Source organism: Prinia subflava, chromosome 11 (genome assembly GCF_021018805.1).
Source record: "Prinia subflava isolate CZ2003 ecotype Zambia chromosome 11, Cam_Psub_1.2, whole genome shotgun sequence".
In the NCBI taxonomy this organism is placed as follows: Eukaryota; Metazoa; Chordata; class Aves; order Passeriformes; family Cisticolidae; genus Prinia; species Prinia subflava.
Window position 1 is genome coordinate 24,483,533 of NC_086257.1, and position 18,543 is coordinate 24,502,075.

The 18,543-nt window shown below is 51.3% G+C and overlaps 1 protein-coding gene across 1 annotated transcript; it reads left to right on the forward strand.

Annotated features, from left to right (window-relative positions):
- The first annotated feature begins 384 nt into the window (after window positions 1-384).
- CCNL1 (cyclin L1) lies at window positions 385-18,341 on the forward strand. Its single transcript, XM_063408494.1, is given in 14 exon segments — window positions 385-663; window positions 843-917; window positions 1,078-1,187; window positions 6,831-6,951; window positions 7,375-7,439; window positions 8,662-8,761; window positions 8,888-8,992; window positions 9,241-9,382; window positions 10,424-10,535; window positions 10,635-10,733; window positions 11,354-11,540; window positions 11,542-13,682; window positions 15,415-15,578; window positions 16,194-18,341. Coding segments are annotated over 12 exon segments (1,545 nt in total). The 5' UTR covers window positions 385-399; the 3' UTR covers window positions 11,707-13,682; window positions 15,415-15,578; window positions 16,194-18,341.
- Window positions 18,342-18,543: the final 202 nt, after the last annotated feature.

Here is an 18,543-nt window from a genome sequence, read left to right on the forward strand (position 1 = left end):
TGTGCGCGGCCGTTGTGCTCTTCCGCGCGTCTCGCCATGTGGGAATGTTTCCTCATTTATTGTGAATTCGTTACCTACACCGGCTGAAACTGCAGGAGCTGGTTTCTGTTTTTCCATAATAAATGAAGTCGGGGGCAACTTTCCGCTGGACGTTTCCAGTCCGGAAAGGCGCAGCCCACCTTTGGCCAATAATAACTCATAATCACCTTATTTTTATTCCCATTCCCGGTTCCCTGTCCCGGTTCCCATTGCCGGTCCCGGGGCGTGTCCCGCGGACTCTTTTTTCCCGCCGCCCCCCGCGCGCGCGCGGCGCTGGCGCGTGCGTCACGCGCGGGGCCGCGCAGTCGGCGCGCGGCCGCCGCCGGGAGCGGACCCGGACCCAGCGCTCGCTCCGCCGCCATGGCCGCCGCGCACCCGGGCCCCGCCGCGCCCGCCGCCCCCGCCCCGCCCGCCCCGCCGCCCCCCGCCGCTCCGGGCATCCTCATCGGCGACCGGCTCTACTCGGAGGTGTCGTTGACCATCGACCACTCGCTGATCCCAGAGGAGCGGCTCTCGCCCACCCCCTCCATGCAGGACGGGCTGGACCTGCAGTGCGAGACCGACCTGCGCATCCTGGGCTGCGAGCTCATCCAGGCGGCCGGCATCCTGCTGCGGCTGCCGCAGGTGGGCCCTTGCCGGGGCTTCCCGGGGGCCGGGGGGAGGGAAGGGCGGGCGCCGCCATTGTGGCGGCGGGAAGGGCGTGAGGCGGCGCGGGGGGGCCGCGGGGCCTCGCACAAAATGGCGGCGGCTGGGCCCGGGCACTGACTCGGCTCCTTCTCCCTCCTCCTGCTCTGCCCTCACAGGTGGCCATGGCGACGGGGCAGGTGCTGTTCCATCGGTTCTTCTACTCCAAGTCCTTCGTCAAGCACAGCTTCGAGGTGAGCGCGGCCCGGGGCCACCGGGAGAGGGCGGCTGGGGCGGCCACGCGCCGCACCGGCCGCTCCCTTCGAGCCTGGCGGATTTGCTTCTTAGTTACGTAATTCTCATTTTATCGGAGCTGAAAATCGTTTGCTTAACGGAAACGGGGCTTCCTTTCAGATTGTTGCTATGGCCTGCATCAATCTCGCGTCCAAAATCGAAGAGGCGCCTCGAAGGATAAGGGACGTGATCAACGTGTTCCATCACTTGCGGCAGTTAAGAGCTAAAAGGTAAGATCAGCTTCGTTATGAGCATAAGCACCTGTTACCACTAATCTACGCTGCAGTTCTCAATTCACAGTATTTTTCCAGGCTAAGTTCAACGACCTAGAATTGAGAAGGGAGTGCCCGTTGGCTGCTGTGTAGGCAGTACAGTGCAATCTCGGCTGCTTCTGCTTTTGTTCACTTGGTAGACCCGTTTTCGTTGTTGATTTAGCTACGAGTTATGAATGGCAAGTATTGGTTCTAGTTTTAGGACCATGGTTGTAGTTGTAGGTATATTTGTTAATTTTTTTGATGTCTCTTAGTTAATGTGAGGTAGTCTTAGGTGTGAGTAGCCGGTTAGTGAGTTGCTGTGTATCCAGGTTTTTAACCATACTCGGCAGTCCTGATGCTTTGTTCTCGTCAGTCTGTGGCTGCCCAAGTGCAGAGAAAGTACCTGTTAAGAAACTGAACTTGCACTGGTGACATTGTTGCGTTCTAGAAAAAGCCATTTTAGAAAGTGCCTGACAGAGGGCCTGGTTTTTTAACGCTGCAGTGTTTGAGCGTTGCTGCCGAGGAGCGTGTGGCCGAGCCGGGGAGGCTGAGGGCGTTGGGAGGTGCACAGGGTGAGAGCTGCGCTGTTGTGGTGCCCAGTGCTGCTCTGTGTGTAAGCAAATAACACGTGCACTGAAAGGAGGAAGGCGTGTTTGAAGGGAAAGAATTCTTTAGGTTGATGTTAAACACAAAATCTCCTTAATTCTGTCGGGCAGCAGTGTCACAGTCTGGGATTGGAGGCTTCAGCTTCGATTGCTGAAAGTTTCAGGTACTCCGTAGTTACTAAAGGATTTTGTTTTCAGTTACAGTGCTAAATTCACACTTTATTTCCTTGCTTTGTGTCACCAAGTGACGGCAGGAATTGAAACTCGTGTTGTGCAAGCTTTTCTGAGAAGCAGAGTAGAACTCCCTTAGGGAAGGCAGCTGTTTGTTGGTGTCTTTGTGCTGGTTGTGCCTCTGTTGAAGCCAGAGCTTTGGCTTTGATCGCCTGCCTGGTGGTGTTGTCCTAGTTAGCTCTGGATCCGGGAAGGAAGAGTTGGTGTTGCACTTTGGAATTCAGCTTTGTTCTGTCTGGCCTTTAGAGCTGTTGTCCCTGGTGGCCCTGAGAGCTGTGTGAAGCTATGCCAGGTGTGAATTCAGTGGGATTGTCTTCCACGGTTATTAAGGGATTCTGGTTATTGGAATGACTGGAGCAGGCTCAGTGATTAGTAACGTTCTGGCCTCCATCCAGGCAGTGAAGGTTAATTAATCATATGCCTTGCTTTTCTTTGCAACGAGAATACAAATTAGTTGCTTCTTTGTGCTGTTGCGAAGGATCAGAGAAAATGAACTTAACCTGTGAATTTAAATCTTTCCAGCTAGCCTGTTCCAAATCCCAACTTGTGCATGTTACGTGGTGCCTAAAGTGCATCATGTCCAGAGAAATCGTGCACTGCTACCCGTTATTTTCGGGAGGAATGGGTACTGTGGCTCTGCGATTCTGAGTGAATCTGCATGAAATTACCCTAAAATTGCTGCAGTCTGACATTCAGACTTGCACACCCCCTCCCCCCTTTTTTTTTGTAGCAAGCAGGATGTAAACGTTTTTCTGTACTTTTTACAAGCTGACAATTCCATCACCTGTACACGTTATTAACTTCAACTCTTTTTTCCCTTGCAACCGACTATACAGCGACCAGCTACATTTACCAAAGCCTGGGTGATGTGGAGTGGTACATAAAGATGAAGCTGTCGTCATGGCAACAGTGAGTGAAGTATCGAAAATCCCCAAGGAGAAGCCAGTGCTCTGAGCATAGGTCACTGGAACCGGGGGACTAACAGGTTGGCCGCTGGTGAACCATTTGGAAGAACTCCTGTATCTTGTTATAAGCTTTTTTCTTTGCTGTCCAGGTTTTTAGAATACTAGCTTGACCTTTTTTTTTTTAATTTATTTTTTACTGAAGCTAACACTTAGGCTGTAGTTAGTCGCTCACACACAACCCAGAACTGAAACAGGCTGCTGTACTTTCTTTTTTAGTCTAGCATTTCTGTTAACTGAAGCTCTTAACCTGCACACAAATTTGGGGTAGTTTGGGTAGGCTTTGCTTTCTTTCTTAACCAGTTTTGGGTTCTTAGTTCCACTTTCTGCCTCTGTATAACTGCAGTTTGAACTCACAGTAAAACAAGGGTACGGAAGTCTTGAATTTGTACATTTTTATCAATTATGATGTAAGCAGTCCCTTCTATGTACCTGTTTGCAGAACTGGGAATTGCATTGGAATTTTCTTTTTATGAGTCATGTAGTCAACTGAGGTGGTATTTCTAATGCTGAGAAGTAAGAAAAAGCTAAATAAGTGTTTTGGACAAGCATATTTTCTCTGGGATCTTTGACGAGCATATGTGATGTAGAATTGCATGTAAAAATGTTTGTGTGCATGGAGAAAAGCTCGTACTGTGGAAAAACTGCTTTTTAAATAACTGTGTGCCAAAACCTCTGTTCTGAGCAAAGTGCAACTGTTGTTTACCTTGTAGAATGTAGTTTGAAGTTGATTTTATTCCTTTTAACTGTGCCTAAAAGCTGCAGAAGGTGCTGAGACTGGAAATGTGACTCGTGTGGTGCTGTAATCTCACGTGGTGCTTTGAGGGGCTCAGTCAGCTGTTCCTCCCTCAGGGGCCCTGCAGTGGGGCTGCGTTAATGACACGTTTAATGCCTCCACACTGCTGCAGACCTGTGCTGCTTGTGTTTGTGAGCTGGGGAAAAACAGAGAGCTGCTGTTCCTTTACTGACCAGCAGCACAGGACTCTGCTCCCTCAGGTGAGGTGCTGGTGCTCTGCTGTGCTTGTCACAGGGACTTTGCTCATTAGGAACAAAACTCCACGCAGGGCACTGCTCCTCCAAGTGTTAGTCATGCCAAAGACATCAAAGTTTAATATTACACCAAATGAAGCCGCAGCTGTGGGGAGAAAAAAAGGTATTTGTGATTTATTTATCGTTACAAACACATTACAGTGTGTGTTCATCTTCTGGGTGGTTACACAGCCTAAATCCCAATCGAGTTTTGCATCTTAAGTGTTGGATTGACTTCCCAGAGGGGCCACTGTGTGCTCTGTTCTTAAAGATAAATTCTAGTCTGGAGCTCCAGTGCTGGTCTGTAGGAACAGATTCCAAGTAGGAACTTGCAACACTCCTTGGCAGTACAGGGCTTGAAGCTTATATTTCATATATAAGCTTATAAATTCTTTTTCTCTGGTTTGTTACATGGCCCTAAGATAATTCTTGGACTGAGGATTAAGTGCAGCAAATGCACTGGCAAAGTTCCTCTTTTTTCTCAGTAGAAAACAAAGAAGTTTTTCAAAGGGGAATCTCTGAAGTTTCTAACTTGTAAATAATTGTTAACCAACATTGCAGAGTTTATGGCAAAAGTATTAAATTGGTGACTCAATGCAGTGGAGAACGTGACTTGTGCCAGTAATAAGGTGCAGCAAAACACTGAAGTCTCGTGCAGATTTTTATTTTTCCAGGAGTGGATAAAAGGCTGTCTGGATAAACTGATGGTTTTCATGGCTTCCCTCGGGCTGTAGGACTGGTGACCAGAGGAGTGGGGGACAGCAGAGTAAAGCAAATACACTTTGCATGTTGGGTTTCCTGGCCCTGTGCTGTGGGCCCAGTGTGAAGTGTTGGTGCTGATCCCCTGGCCCTGTGCAAGGACAGCGAAAATTTAAAATACAGTGAAGCTCTCATGTGTCCTGCTGCACTCAAAGCCTCCTTAACTGCCTTGCAGAGCTCTCAGTGAGTGCAGGAATGGGGGAATGCTCCTGACTGCACTGGAGATGGCTTTAATAGACTGCAAGTCATGGCTGGCCCAGACGTTTAACCCGAGATCTCCCGGCTGTGATCAAGCTTCCTGCTGACAAACAGCCTGGACACCAGATCCTGTTAATGCCAGGGATCTCGGGATGGAATTGTGGAAAGCAGTACTGGAGGAAATGTTACAAACACCAGTACAATTAATGGGAATGAACTGGAAGTGTGGATCAGCTTCACTGAGCTCAGCTTGGTTGTTCCACTGGCCCACTCCAGAGCACTGTGTTCAGTCTTTCTAGTGCTGGAGTGTTCAGACAAAATCAGCTCCTCACTGAACCAGTTACCTTAAAGAGGCTGGAAAAGCTTTTCTTTTTCAGATAATTTATGGGGAGAAGAAAAAAAACAACCAATCGTGAACAAAAGAAAGAATCTCCTGATTTGGGGTTTCTTTAGAGGAGTTGAAATGAAAAACTTTATAAACTTGCCCCAGTGAGTAACACTTACCTCGAGAAGTTACTCTGGGGGAACACGGAAAACCTGGCATTTCTGTCATGAGCCAGTGCTTGAGTTGCAGGTCCCTCCCGGCTCCAGGGAGCTGCAGTTCATTCCAGAGCAGGGACAGCTCATCTTCAGGGCCATGCTGATACCACAGATGCTTTTGTTAGAGAAGTTTGTTGTGTCCTTTGCCCACAGCTATCAGAGGTCATGGCATAAACTGGATTATTCCAGCCTTGTCATTAAATTGACCTTTTCTTCCTGGGGTGGGACCTTGCTCATTTGAGTGTTTCTGTTCTGTGACCTATCAGGGAAGAGAAGTGAGATCCACTCATGGAATTTGCAAGTTGGCAGTGAAATATTTTATCTGATACAACAAGCCTGTATTTTGAATCCACTTTGCATTACTTTTTTTTTTTTCTTTTGAAGGTAATGTAAAATAAATTTGTCACCAGTGCTTGGGGTGTGTCATGTACACAGACTGGTTTATTAGAGCATAACTAAATGAGAGCTGCAAAAACATTATTCTGCTTTGGAAAGCACATGGAATGTGTGAGGCATATTCCAGGGGAAAAGCTGGTCTGTCTTCAGGAGGAAGGGGATTAAAATATCCCATGTGGAATGTTGAAAGGTCAAGTGTAAGCACGGACAAAGCAAAGAATATGCAATGGGGTGTGGCACTTGTCATCCAGTGTACAGAAGGTTGTTGTGATTAAAGGTGCTCTGGACAGCTCAGGGGGTGGATTTGGGAGGAATTAGGATTGACAGTGCTGGAGTTGGAAATCTCTGGAGTGAGCTGTTGTTCTGCAAATGCAGACAGCAGCAGGATCATCCCTGGTACCACTGCAGAGGCAGCAGGCCCAGGGGCCCACCTCAGTTCTGTGCTTCACTCAGCTTCTCACACACCACAGGGCAGGGCTGGCGGCTCTGAAGGGTGAATCAGCTGCTCTTCAGTGCCTAGGAAACTGCACCAGTTGCTACTTTATTACCAGTGAGAACCCTGTTCTGGCTTCTGCTTTGAAATCCTGCCTGGCAAGGGAGAGGAAAAGCTCTTGGGAGTGCCCCCACCAAGCCAACTGCAGCTGCAGCAGTGAGCGCAGTTTGCATACACAGGAGCAGAAGGTCATTTTTTTTATCTCAGCCATCTAATCTGTAGCTAGCCAAAAGCAGCAACTAAACTAGTTTATCTAAACTTGGACAGCACAAGATTAATGCTTAAACTTGCTTGCAGGAGTTGAAAACCGGTTTCTGTTGCCATTAGTTGGTTGGAAGGGAAAACAGAGTTGCCGTTATTTTTGGATATGCAAAACAGTTTTGATTTTATTTCTTGCAAACTATAGGACTCCAAGCCCCCTGATACTTGATCAGAACTACATAAACACCAAAAATCAAGTAATCAAAGCAGAAAGGAGGGTACTGAAGGAGTTGGGATTTTGTGTTCATGTCAAGCATCCTCATAAGGTGAGTTCTCAATGATAATGTAATTGTAATTCTTACTCTACCTTGGTGGCATCGGTGGGAGCTGTGGAACAAGAAGCACAGGTGTCAGGATGACCTGAATTCTTCTCTTTATTCCCCTGTAGTTATTAATGCTTTTGCCAGAGTACTTGAGCAAACAGCTCTATTGACTGTGACAAAAGTCACTTCCCTGGGAAAGGGTAGAGGTGGCTGATTTGAAATAGCGTAGAAGTAGTGAAATAAAGAATTGTCTGAATGTGATGGGATGACGTGAGAGCTTGGAGTGTGTGCTTGGAGAGGAGGAGCCCCCTTTACTTGGGCATACTGTTTGATTTTATTTTTACATATGTGTATATTTACTGCCTTACCCCTGCTTTATGTGCTGAAACTGAGTCTTTTCCCTTTCCCCCCTTCCTTATTCCTCAGATCATCGTTATGTATTTACAAGTCCTAGAATGTGAACGTAATCAAACCCTGGTACAGACAGCCTGGTAAGTTGCTATTTTCCATTCTTTCCTAGCCAGGAAAATAGTAGCAGAAATAACAAGCCTGCTGATCCTATGCAAAGCAATGAGATGTAAGTTACCACCCAAACACATTTGGACCATCTCGTGGTGCTTGTTTCTGCTTACTATTTTCATGGCTTGATTCCAGCGGCGCGATGGAGAACTCAATTTAACTTTGTTCTTTTTTCTACTCTTTGATTGAAGGGTAGTCCCTGCTGGTAAGTCATAGAGCTCTGCCCTCTGCACCTCAGCCCATGACCTGGGGATGGCTGCTTTGGCTGCCCTTCTCTCCAGCCAAGCCAGTGCAAGCCTCAGCGAGTTCACTGCCGTCACCCAAAGCCAGCGGGCAGCGCCTCCTAGTTGTGTCCTGGCGCCAGGATTTGTATATTTGGTTCTAGAAGTAACTGTTACAACTGTTTCTCAATGTCTTTGTTGCCTACCTGCTGTATGTTAAAGGACACGTGGGGGACCATTCTGCCAGCGGTTCTTAGTTGGTTTAACATTTAAACTTGAGTTTAGCAGAGGGTGACAGTGCATGCAGCATGTTCACTTAGCAGCCAGGCTGGGCATGGGGGTCCTCACTGACTGACTGCAGTTCTCTCCCACGTTGGGAATTCAGAAATCCCTGCAGCTCTGCTGCTCCCTGCATCTCTGGGCACGTGTGACTGGCAGTGCCAGCCCTGTGTAACAGCAGGAGATCGGGGCCAGGTCTCACTCACAGAGCTTTTTCAACACTCTGTGGTTAGAGTGACTCAAAGCACACAGAATTTAAATGCAGTCAGAGTTTTATGAGCTCTGCAGGTTGCACGTAGCCTCTGGATAGTGGTAGGTTGAAAATACACCTTGCTCTTCTGAGGGCTCTTGAGTTCTGCATTGATTTTTAAGACAATCAGCTGGACAGATGCAAAGTACTTGTTAATTTGTAACTCAGTGGACACTTCCCAGGGTAATTTAGCCTAGGAAGTGGCCACACCACACTGCTTGGATTTACTGCAGCACATTATTTATTGCCGTGGGGTTTACAACAGTGGCAGTGGTGCAAACTGCCAGAGTGAGTGACATGGGTAAACATCCAGCACAACCTGGAAGAAATCACATGTTTAATGTAACAACAGAAAAAATAATAAAGTCAATTGAGTCTCCAGTATTGTTATCCTCTAAAAGAAAGGCAAAGTGGAGTTCCAACCGTGCTGCTTTGCTTTTTCAGGAATTACATGAACGACAGCCTGCGGACGAACGTGTTTGTTCGCTTCCAGCCGGAGACCATCGCGTGTGCGTGCATTTACCTCGCTGCCAGGGCCCTGCAGGTGAGCCCTGCCTGCACCCAGCTCTGCCCTCAGGGCTGCTGCTCTGCCTTCCAGGAAATGCACGGAAATACTTCAGCAAAACCTGACCTGAAATCTCCATTGAGCTTCTCCTTGTTTGATTTTCAGATCCCGCTGCCTACCCGGCCCCACTGGTTCCTGCTCTTTGGCACCACGGAAGAGGAGATTCAGGAGATCTGCTTAACGACTCTGAAGCTTTATACCAGGAAGAAGGTGAGTTTGGTGTGCTGGCTGTTGCTGCTTGATGCTCAGTGCAGCTTGAGCTGAGTTATGGTTGTCCTGAAAAGTCTGGGAGTTCCTAATATAGATGTACTAATGGGAAGGGCTCCTCTAAGGAGAGAACAACTTCTGGAAGTTACATTACTGGGCAGATCATTAAAAGCCAACTCAGTGTTTTTCAGAAATTAGATGAAATATCAATTACATTAGTTCAGCTTCTTACCTGGTTGTTACTTCCACAGCCCAATTACGAATTTCTGGATAAAGAAGTAGAAAAGAGGAAAATGGCACTACAGGAGGCAAAACTGAAAGCAAAAGGTTTAAATCCAGATGGAACTCCAGCACTCTCAACATTGGGTGGCTTTTCTCCTGCATCCAAACCATGTAAGTCTGTTTTCTGAACAGAAAAACCTTTTTTGTTTTGGGGGTTTTTTTTTAGCATAGTTTTTAAAACCAGTCTCAAAACCTTGAAACCAGATTAGAAAAAAAGAGATGCTTTATTCCATATTTCCCCAGATTGGAGAGTGATATATTAATAAGAAGCACTCTTCAGAGAGTGAGATAATGAAGCAGGAGTTGCTGTGTGCTCTGTGATGTGAAGAGAGGCTGTTTGGATTTAGTTTGGGGGTGCTGCAATACCTTCATGGCCCCTTTTGCAGCAGGGGTCTGTGCAGATTCCCTCCCCTGGTTGTTTTTAATGTGCTTGGCAAGTGTTTGGTGCAGTGAGGGCAGGAAGGGGAGCAGGGAGAGGCCCAGCACTGCCCTGGCACCACAGGGATTAGCTGGAACGTGTCTTCTGAACTGGCCCTGGTTTCTCCTGAGGAGTCCTGAGTTTTCAGAGGTCTTTGGGCTGGGCAGTGGGAATTTCTCACAGAACAGGGGAAGTGTTTTCTGCGAGGAGGGAGCCGAGGTTGGAGCAGTTTGAAGGCAGGAGCTCTGCTGGGTTTAACAGCCCTGCTGTGGAAGGTGAATCCCCATCTGGGCTGCACCAGCTGTCTGGAGAGACAGCCTGATGTAATAACTCAATACTTTTATTTGTTACTCATTTGTATTTGTGCCATTGTTGTAAAGATGAAATCTGTCATTCTGCTGGGCAGGCTTAATCCTTTCTGTAGCACTGGGAATAAATGCCAAGGTACCAAGTTCTGTACTGGGGGCACAGGGCAGTTTGTTTTGTACCCTTTGGCCCCAGCATGGCTGTGTGCTCTGATGGTCCCAGTGCTGTTCCTCCTTCATGGGCAGAGGGTTTCCCCACCAATATCCCATTCCAGGAGTGAATGTAAATGGAGACAGGGGATGAAATAACAGATGTAGAGTTCATATCTACACTTAGTGCAAACCCTGGTGAAGGTGCCTGAGGGATGTACAGTGTTTATGACTACGGATGAATAAAGAACTGATTTTGAATTGCAATTTAATTCTTAGCTTCCCCAAGAGAAGTAAAAGCTGAGGAGAAATCTCCAGTGTCTGTGAATACCAAAACCGTTAAAAAAGAGCCAGAAGAGAGGCAGCAAACCTCGAAGAGCCCTTACAATGGGTAGGTAGAACTCCCCTGGTGTGTCCTGGAGCAGCAGAGGTTGATGTGCAGCGCGGGGAGCTGTGTGTGGCCGTGCCTGAGTGTGGTCCTTCCCCGCAGGCTGCGGAAGGAGAGCAAGAGGAGCCGCAGCAGCAGGAGCGGCAGCCGCTCGCGCTCCCGGACAAAGTCGCGCTCCCGCTCGCACAGCGCGCGCCGCCAGTGAGTGGGGCTGGGGGCAGGGGGGCTTCAGCACTGCCAGAGCTGGGGCAGACAGGGGGAGGCTCGGGCTCCAGTGCCCAGGGATCCATCACACACTGTGAGAGCAGCCCCTGGGAGCACAGCACCCTTGGGAGGGGAGAGAGGCGCCCCAGGCGTGCGGCCTCCTTGTGCCAGTGCTCCCCGGTGCAGTGCCTGGCTCTTCGTGCCGTGGGAAGAGGGGGGAGAGATTTAGACTGGGCATTCTAAGAATCTTGAGGCTCACATGCAAGCTGCCAACTTGGATCTCAGTGAAGTCACTGAAGGAAAAAGGCAGCACCCGATCAGTGATCTGGTGTTGACAGAACACCCTTGACAAGGTCTACAAAAGATGCTGCATTCTGGTTTTAGTTTGAGCTGTTTATCTCCAGATGAGCTCAACTAAAAGACTCACAAGAGTGGCTGGGACCTTAAATCCCATGCCACTGACCCCAGCCTTCCACAGGGAGGTTCTGAGACATTCCCTGTCCTCCCTCCTTCACCCCTGAGACCAAAGCGCGATTTCTGCAGTAACGGGGAGCTCCAGCTCTGATTTCATTGCTGTCCATGGTGTGCACACGCTGTAACCGTTGTCTCTCCCGCAGCTACAACAACCGGCGCAGCCTGTCGGGCACCTACAGCTCTCGCTCGCGCAGCCGCTCGCGCAGCCACAGCGGCAGCCCGCGGCGGCACCACAACCACGGCTCGCCGCACGCCAAGGCCAAGCACGGCCGCGACGAGCTCAAGGGCGCCGGCAGGCACGGCCACAAGCGGAAAAAGTCGCGCTCCCCGCTCGCAGAGCAAACCCCGCGAGCACTCGGAGGCGGCCAAGAAGCACCGGCACGAGCGCGGGCACCACCGGGAGCGGCGCGAGCGCTCGCGCTCCTTCGAGCGCTCGCACAAGGGCGCCAAGCACCACGGCAGCGGGCGCTCGGGCCACGGCCGGCACCGCCGCTGACACGGCGCTTCGTGGGAAAGGAACTCTTACCGACTTTTGCACATCGTACCTTAGCAGTATCCCGGAGGTGGCAAAGGATCAGGTGCACTGGATGTATTAGAGTCGTGTATCGTTTATTGAGCTGAGAACTGGAGAAAGGATTTCTGTAAAAAAGCAAATCGTACCTTATTTTTATACCGGTCAATTGCAGACGCTTATATTTAAGTATAGTTATTTGTTTAAACATGGTGGAGACTTTCTTACACTGGTTTTAGTCTGCATGTGTTCAAAGATTTTTACAAGAAATAAAATATAAAGCTTTTTTTTTTTTTTTTTTTTTTTTACTGCCTGTTGGATGCCAAATGTGTGGAAACTAAACTTGGTTTTCTTACACACCACGGCTCTGACCCTTGTGCCTGAGGGGGACACGGGGGTGTGGATGTGCTGCTTTGGGAGGGGTAACTGGGAAAACCTTGGATATTTGTGTCCTCCTGGAGGTGCAGCAGTTGGAAAAAATGGTCATGGACCTCTCTGAAGCTCAGCAGGATGCACTGCTGGTGTCCCCTGGCTGAGAGCAGCAGCTGCTGGGACATTCCTGGAGCTGTGCCTGCTGTGGGAAAGGAGAGCTGGAAGGGGAGAGGAGGAATTGGATCTGCTGCTTCAGCTGCTGCTCAGGTGGAACCAAACCCTGGAGCCTGCAGGTGAGAGGTGTTTGCTGAGCTCCCCAAAATGCCTCTCATTGCTGGAATGTTCCCCTGCAGAGCCCAGGTGCTCTTGGGAAGGTGTTCTACACACCCCAGACAGGAGGGGAGACCTGAGCAGAAGCTCCATGGTTGGAACATCCCAGCCCCGTCCTGCTGGGCCCCCTGTGCAGCTGCTTTGGAAATGCAGGAAGTGAATGTGTATTTTCGAGAGGAAAAGATAAAATGTGTCTTCTGTTTCTTGGTTACCACTGTTTTCCAGTCTGTAACGACTGTTCTGTGTGTGCTGTGTTCAGGAAAATGTTTGTTGCTATGGAGATTGAAGGAGCTTTTTCCCCCAGACAGAAATGCCGGGATAGTGCAGAGCAGAGGGAGAAGCTGGGTTTGGAGGAGCAGCACCAGTGCCTGCCTTGGCTTTGGGATTTGTGAGTGACCCGTGCAGGGCTCAGCCCGGGGGCTGTGTGAGCACTGAGCCCTCTGTGCTTCCAGGGCCCCCTTGAGCCCTGGGGCTGTGGGGCAGCAGGACAGCTCCAGCAGGGAGCTCCGTGTTTGTTCTTTGGGGAGAGGTCCCCAGGCAGGGAGGGTGGCCTGGCCCTCAGCAGGGGGACATGCGACAGGTGACAGTCCTGAGGGGCTGCAGCCCTGGATGCCCCTTGCCCTGCGGGAGGAGCTGAGGGCACAGCAGCTGAAGGGTCCCTGCACCACAGTTCTGTCTCTCCTAAGATGTGGAAGTATTCCTGAATTTTGCATTTCCCTGTGTTTTCCTGGAGCTCTGAGTCACAGAAATGAGTCGTTTGACAGGGCTGATGGACTTCAAGCACCTGTGGTGACCTCCAGCAGTCCCCTGAGGCTACATTCTGCTCATATCTCAGTAGCTGGGACAATTTTCCAGGGAATCTGCAGGGTTCCTGCCCTGGTGGTGCTGCAGCTGCTGCCACTGGGCTCTGAACATCTGAGCCCTACAGGGACAGGGAAATGTCCCAGCCTGTTCTCCTTGGGCACAGGGCTTTGCCTGGGTGGGTCTCACCCTCAGAGTTGCATTTTCTCTGAAAAAAAAAAGGATTTGATTAAATTTTTTTTACTATTTTTCAACAAAAAAATGCAAAGGTTTCAAGGCATTTTGTACAAACTGTTCTGCCTGTCCTTCATTTTCAGGTTTGTTACAGCTACTGGAAGAGTGAGTGTGAACCAGGAGCTTTGAGCGTTTGGGGAAGAGAAAATGAATAATTGGAATATTTTTGATGGCAATTGGCCCAACAGTTCCTCTCAAGGCTTCAGTCACCCCCCAACCCGCAGGTGAGCTGATAAGGGTCCCTTTCCCAGGAAATCTTTCCCTGGTTGCTGCTCCTGCCAGAGAATGCCCATGAAATCCAGGATTTCACATCAGGCCGGGTCAGTGACTCTCCTGTCTGCTCCTTGTTGCTTCCAAGCTCCTTGGGGCAGGAAGCAAACCCTCCTGGCCAGGCTGGCAATCACATCCCCCTTTGGAAAAAGCACTCTGCAAAGGAAGCAGCTTTCCATGTCCTCCTCCTGCCTGGCCACAGCCCAGCAGGGCCATTAAAAGAAAACAAAAAAAAAAGAGCTAAAATTAGTAAAGCTGGCCTGAAGGAAAAGTCTTCATATTCCAATGGAAGGAAAAACTTGGCGCAAAGTGACCATTTCTGTCCCTGGATGGAGAATCCCTCTGGATGGGTTTGCTGGAGAGGGAGGGGACTGCCCCTACCCTGGAGACAGAGTCCTGCTCTCCAGTCCCCTGGGGCTCCGGGGGTGCTGTGCCCCCTCATTCCCAGGTGTGCCCCTCATTCCCGGGGCTCCTTCCCCTTCATTCCCGGGATGCTGTGCCCCTCATTCCCGGGTTTTCTGTCCCCTCATTCCCAGGTGTGCCCCTCATTCCGGGGTTCCCTCCCTCTCACTCCCGGCTGCCGCTGCTCTCGCTGCCGTTCTGGGTTCCCTCTCTAGGTGGAAGTGTTGCCGAGCCCGGCGGAGCCTCCCGGCTCTGCGGGGCTGCTCACACCGAAGCCACCAAGGTGAGGAGGGGACAAAAGTCCTGCCCTGGGCCACATCAGCCCTGTCCCCGGGCTGAGCTCCCGAATTCCAGCTGTTGGGAGCTGGGGATGGATCAAAGCCCCAAGGGCTGGCCCCAGGAGACTCCCCAGGAGTGAGCAGGGACAGGGACAGCCCTGAATGGCCCCGAAGGGGAGGGAAAATGGGGATCCTCACATGGCCTGGCACAGGTGTCCCAAGCAGCTGTGCCTGCCCCATCCCTGGAATGTTCCAGGCCAGGCTGATCCCACTGAGGCCCTGCAGATGCTGGGCCTGTGCTCAGGAGGCAAGAGAGGAAATCCACAGCAAAATGATCTTAAACCAAGTGAATCTCCTGAAAGGCCCTGGCAGATTTAATGACCCCTGTTCAGGGAGTGCTGCAGCTTCCCAAAATTCCCTCACCTGGGACCCCAGGTTTGTATGGAGCAATCAGGAGCTGAGACTCAAATGCCTGAGGCCCCATTTTAGTGATTTAGAAGGTGAGAAGCTGAGGCTTCATTCAAAGCCTGAAGGCCTTTCTATGCCTCAATACCTCTAAAAAAGGAAACATTTTCAGTGTCTTTCTGCCAGTTGGAGATGGTTCAAAGTCTGCCCCCCATGCTGGGAGACCCCTGGTCTGAGGACACGCGTGGGGTGGCAGTGACTGTAACAGGACAGTGCAGGGGAGAGGCTGCAGCTGTCACCCTGTCCCTTCCACGGGAGTAAAGCACATCCTCCAAGGGCACAGAGCACCCTCCTTCCCCCTCCTCAGCACCCCCGGGTGCCCTGGGCAGCCCAGTCCCAAACCAGCCCTCCAGAATTCCCTGTTTTTATCCACCACGATGCTCAGAACAGGCCAGGCAGGGTGAGAACTCAGGAGTGCTTCACCATCCAGGAAACCGCAAGAACAACCAGAGATCTTATCTCTGACATCTGGCTGTGATCAGGCAGCTCTGCCTGCCTTCCTTAATGGACACGGGTGGCCCGGGGCTGCTTTTTGTTTCAGGACTCGTGGCGGGAAGCCAGCACAGGGATCCCAGGGCTGGGGACACAAAGGCAGCACTGCCACCCTTCCCCTGCCCTCCTCCCTCGGCAGCCACGGAGCAGAGCCAGCGGCAACCTCAGCACGGCCAGAGAGCAGCAACCTCCTCATCCACCCTTCTACCCCAGGTGAGGTTTTGAGAATGCCCCATGGCAGGGACACCTCCCACTGTCCCAGGCTGCTCCAGCCCCAGTGTCCAGCCTGGCCCTGGGCACTGCCAGGGGACAGGGACAGCCACAGCTCTGTGGACACCCCGAGCACTGAGTGTCCTGCTCGTGCTCTCAGGGTCACTGGGATCATCACATTTAAGGTCCTGGGTCAGGCTAAGAGGGATCCCTGGAGAGTTTTGCCTTCTGGGATCTGTGCATCTCCTCCACACACCCTGCTCTGTGCCCAGGTTTTTTGCTCTCCTGTTATTTCGGGCACTGGCTTTGGATTAAATGCTCGTGATATGAACCCTGACTTGTGCTGTGGTCCTGGGGAGGGGCTGTTCCCCAGATCCTGGGGAGGGGCTGTTCCCCAGATCCTGGGGAGGGGCTGTTCCCCAGATCCTGGGGAGGGGCTGTTCCCCAGATCCTGGAGAGGGGCTGTTCCCCAGATCCTGGGGAGAGGATGTTTCACAGCCCTCCTGCAGGGCCCTGCTCAGCTGTGGATTCCCCAGGTCCCTGTTGCTGCTGGGGTCAGGCACACACGGATCCTCTCCTCATGGAAGTGCTGTGAACAAGGGGCTGTTTCCCTTTCAGATGGGTCCTCAGCAGGTTTGGAACATCCTTACCCAGAGCCAGCCAGAGGAAAGGATTTCTGTGGATTTCTGTGTACACAGAAAATCCTGAAAAATCCAGAAGATCCACAGAAAATCCTGGTCTCCAGAACCAGCAGAGATCAGAAATCCAAGTTCTCCCTGTGTCCAGCCTGAGCAGGTGATTTTGTGCTTCATCCAACCCCAGCTACTGCTTCCATCACCCTCCAAGGAGGTGCTGGGGTTATTTTTGGAAGGAATCTACAGAAACAACCCCCCAAAGCCGGCACCAGCAAACAGAAAGGAGCTGGCAGCCACTGAGGCCACGCTGCTACTTGGTTACACCCACGGCCGGTAAATCGTGCTCCCAGGCTGGGCCTTCCCGGACGCCTTCCAGCTGTCCCGAGCTTCCTTTTTTGGGTACTTTTCCCCAAAGGCACATGTGGTTCTTTGTTCAGAACTTTATGGTGATTAAAATGACCGCTCAGCCCTGGTAAGTGAAAACCAGCCCTGCAGCCAGCACAGTGCACAGGAAACAGCTGGGGAGAGGCTGCTGGAACGGGTTTCCATAAAAGCCAATGATTCATGGAAATGTTCAGCGAGCGGGGTCAGCCTCGGGCTCTGCGGAGCCGCTTCCGACCGAGGCGATCCCGAGCCAGCCCCGCCCCAGCCGCGGAGCAGAGCGAGGGAACTCCCGAATCCCGCCCGGGGGATGCTCCGGCTCCCGCTGCCCGTGAAACCTCTTCAGCTGCCCTGGATGTGCGAGGGGGTGTCAGGAGAGGGCAGTGCTTGTTACAGGGGCTGGAGAGACAAGGAATGGCTTTGAACTGCCAGAGGGCGGGGATGGATGGGATTTGGGCAGGAATTGCTCCCCGTGAGGGTGGGCAGGCCCTGGCACAGGGTGCCCAGAGCAGCTGTGGCTGTCCCTGTCCCCTGGCAGTGCCCAAGGCCAGGCTGGACACTGGGGCTGGAGCAGCCTGGGACAGTGGGAGGTGTCCCTGCCATGGCTGGGGTGGCACTGGGTGGGCTTTGAGATCCTTCCAGCTCAACCCAGCCTGTGATGATGATGGTGATGGTGAAGGACATTTGGCAGGACGGAGTGTGACCCTCCAGCAGGAAGAAGAAGCTGCTGCATTCCGTGGCTCTCCAGGCTCCTTTCCTCTGTGCCCACCTGATTTCTTCCAGGACTTTCCCTCAGAGTTCAAAGCAGGTACTGCCAGCTGGCCATTACTCCCTGGAGTGGTGCCAGGCCAAACCAAAGCACTTTCCATGCCCCATAAATCAGGAGATGGAAAATCCCCTTTGGGGCACTCCTGCAGCACAGGGCTGCTTCTGACAGGACATTTCCCATGGATTTTTCCCACCCACTTTGAATGGCTCCAGCACAGGGGCTGCACCACTGCCCAGGGATCCTCCCTGGCTGCACAGCTCCAGGGAGGGCATTGTCCTCTCTCTCACAGGGAGATTTTCCTTTCCCAGTTGTCAGCTCTTTCCTCCCATGGACCCCCTGGGTTACTGCCCCCTCTCCCTGACGTTTCCCACCCTGTGCTCACTCCGTGCCTGGCAGCAGTGCCTGAGGCCTGCTGCTCTCAGCCACATCCCACTGTAGGGAACAGAAGGGACAGGCCTGGAAAAGTGGGAGAGTGGCCTCAGAGGCACCCTGGGCAAATCCCCTCAGAGGAGAAGTCTCCTGAGAGCTCTGGTGACACCTGTGCCCTTCCCTTGGGTACAGGTGTCCCATCCTGGCCCTGAGCCCTGTCCCCACCCCGGGTGGAGCAGGGTGGGATCGCTCCAGGCACGGCTGATCCAGAGCCTGAAGGGCCAAGGAGAACATCCCAGGGCAATGCCAGGTGCTCCAAAACAAATTTTATTATATAAATATTTCTGGTGTTCAAATGCCCTCAACATTAATCTCAGGCAGTGCCCTTTTCATTATCCCACCCAAATGAGTTCTGTGAATTCTGTGAGGATGAAACCCCTGGATTGGTGTCCCAGACCATCACAGCTCTTTGGGCTTTGTTCTTCCTTCAGCAGGACACTCTCAACCACCTGTAACCCCCAAGGACAAAACCCAACATCGAATTTTCATGATGGAAACAGGGGCCTGTTTTAAATAACTAAAAATGCAGCTGTGGGGAGTTGTCTGAGAAAGGTAATTTCCCCTGTTTCATTATCCTACTCTTATTTGTTATTGAAAATGCCCAGTACAAAGAAAGACAGCCAGGTTTTTATTCTGATTAATACTTTTTAATGATCTGTGGCATCAGTTTGTATTTCCATGCACTTTTAACACTGCTTAGGAACAAAGATTCTTTTTCCTGCAGTCCAATTTCTTCTTTTGTAGAAAAACTCCA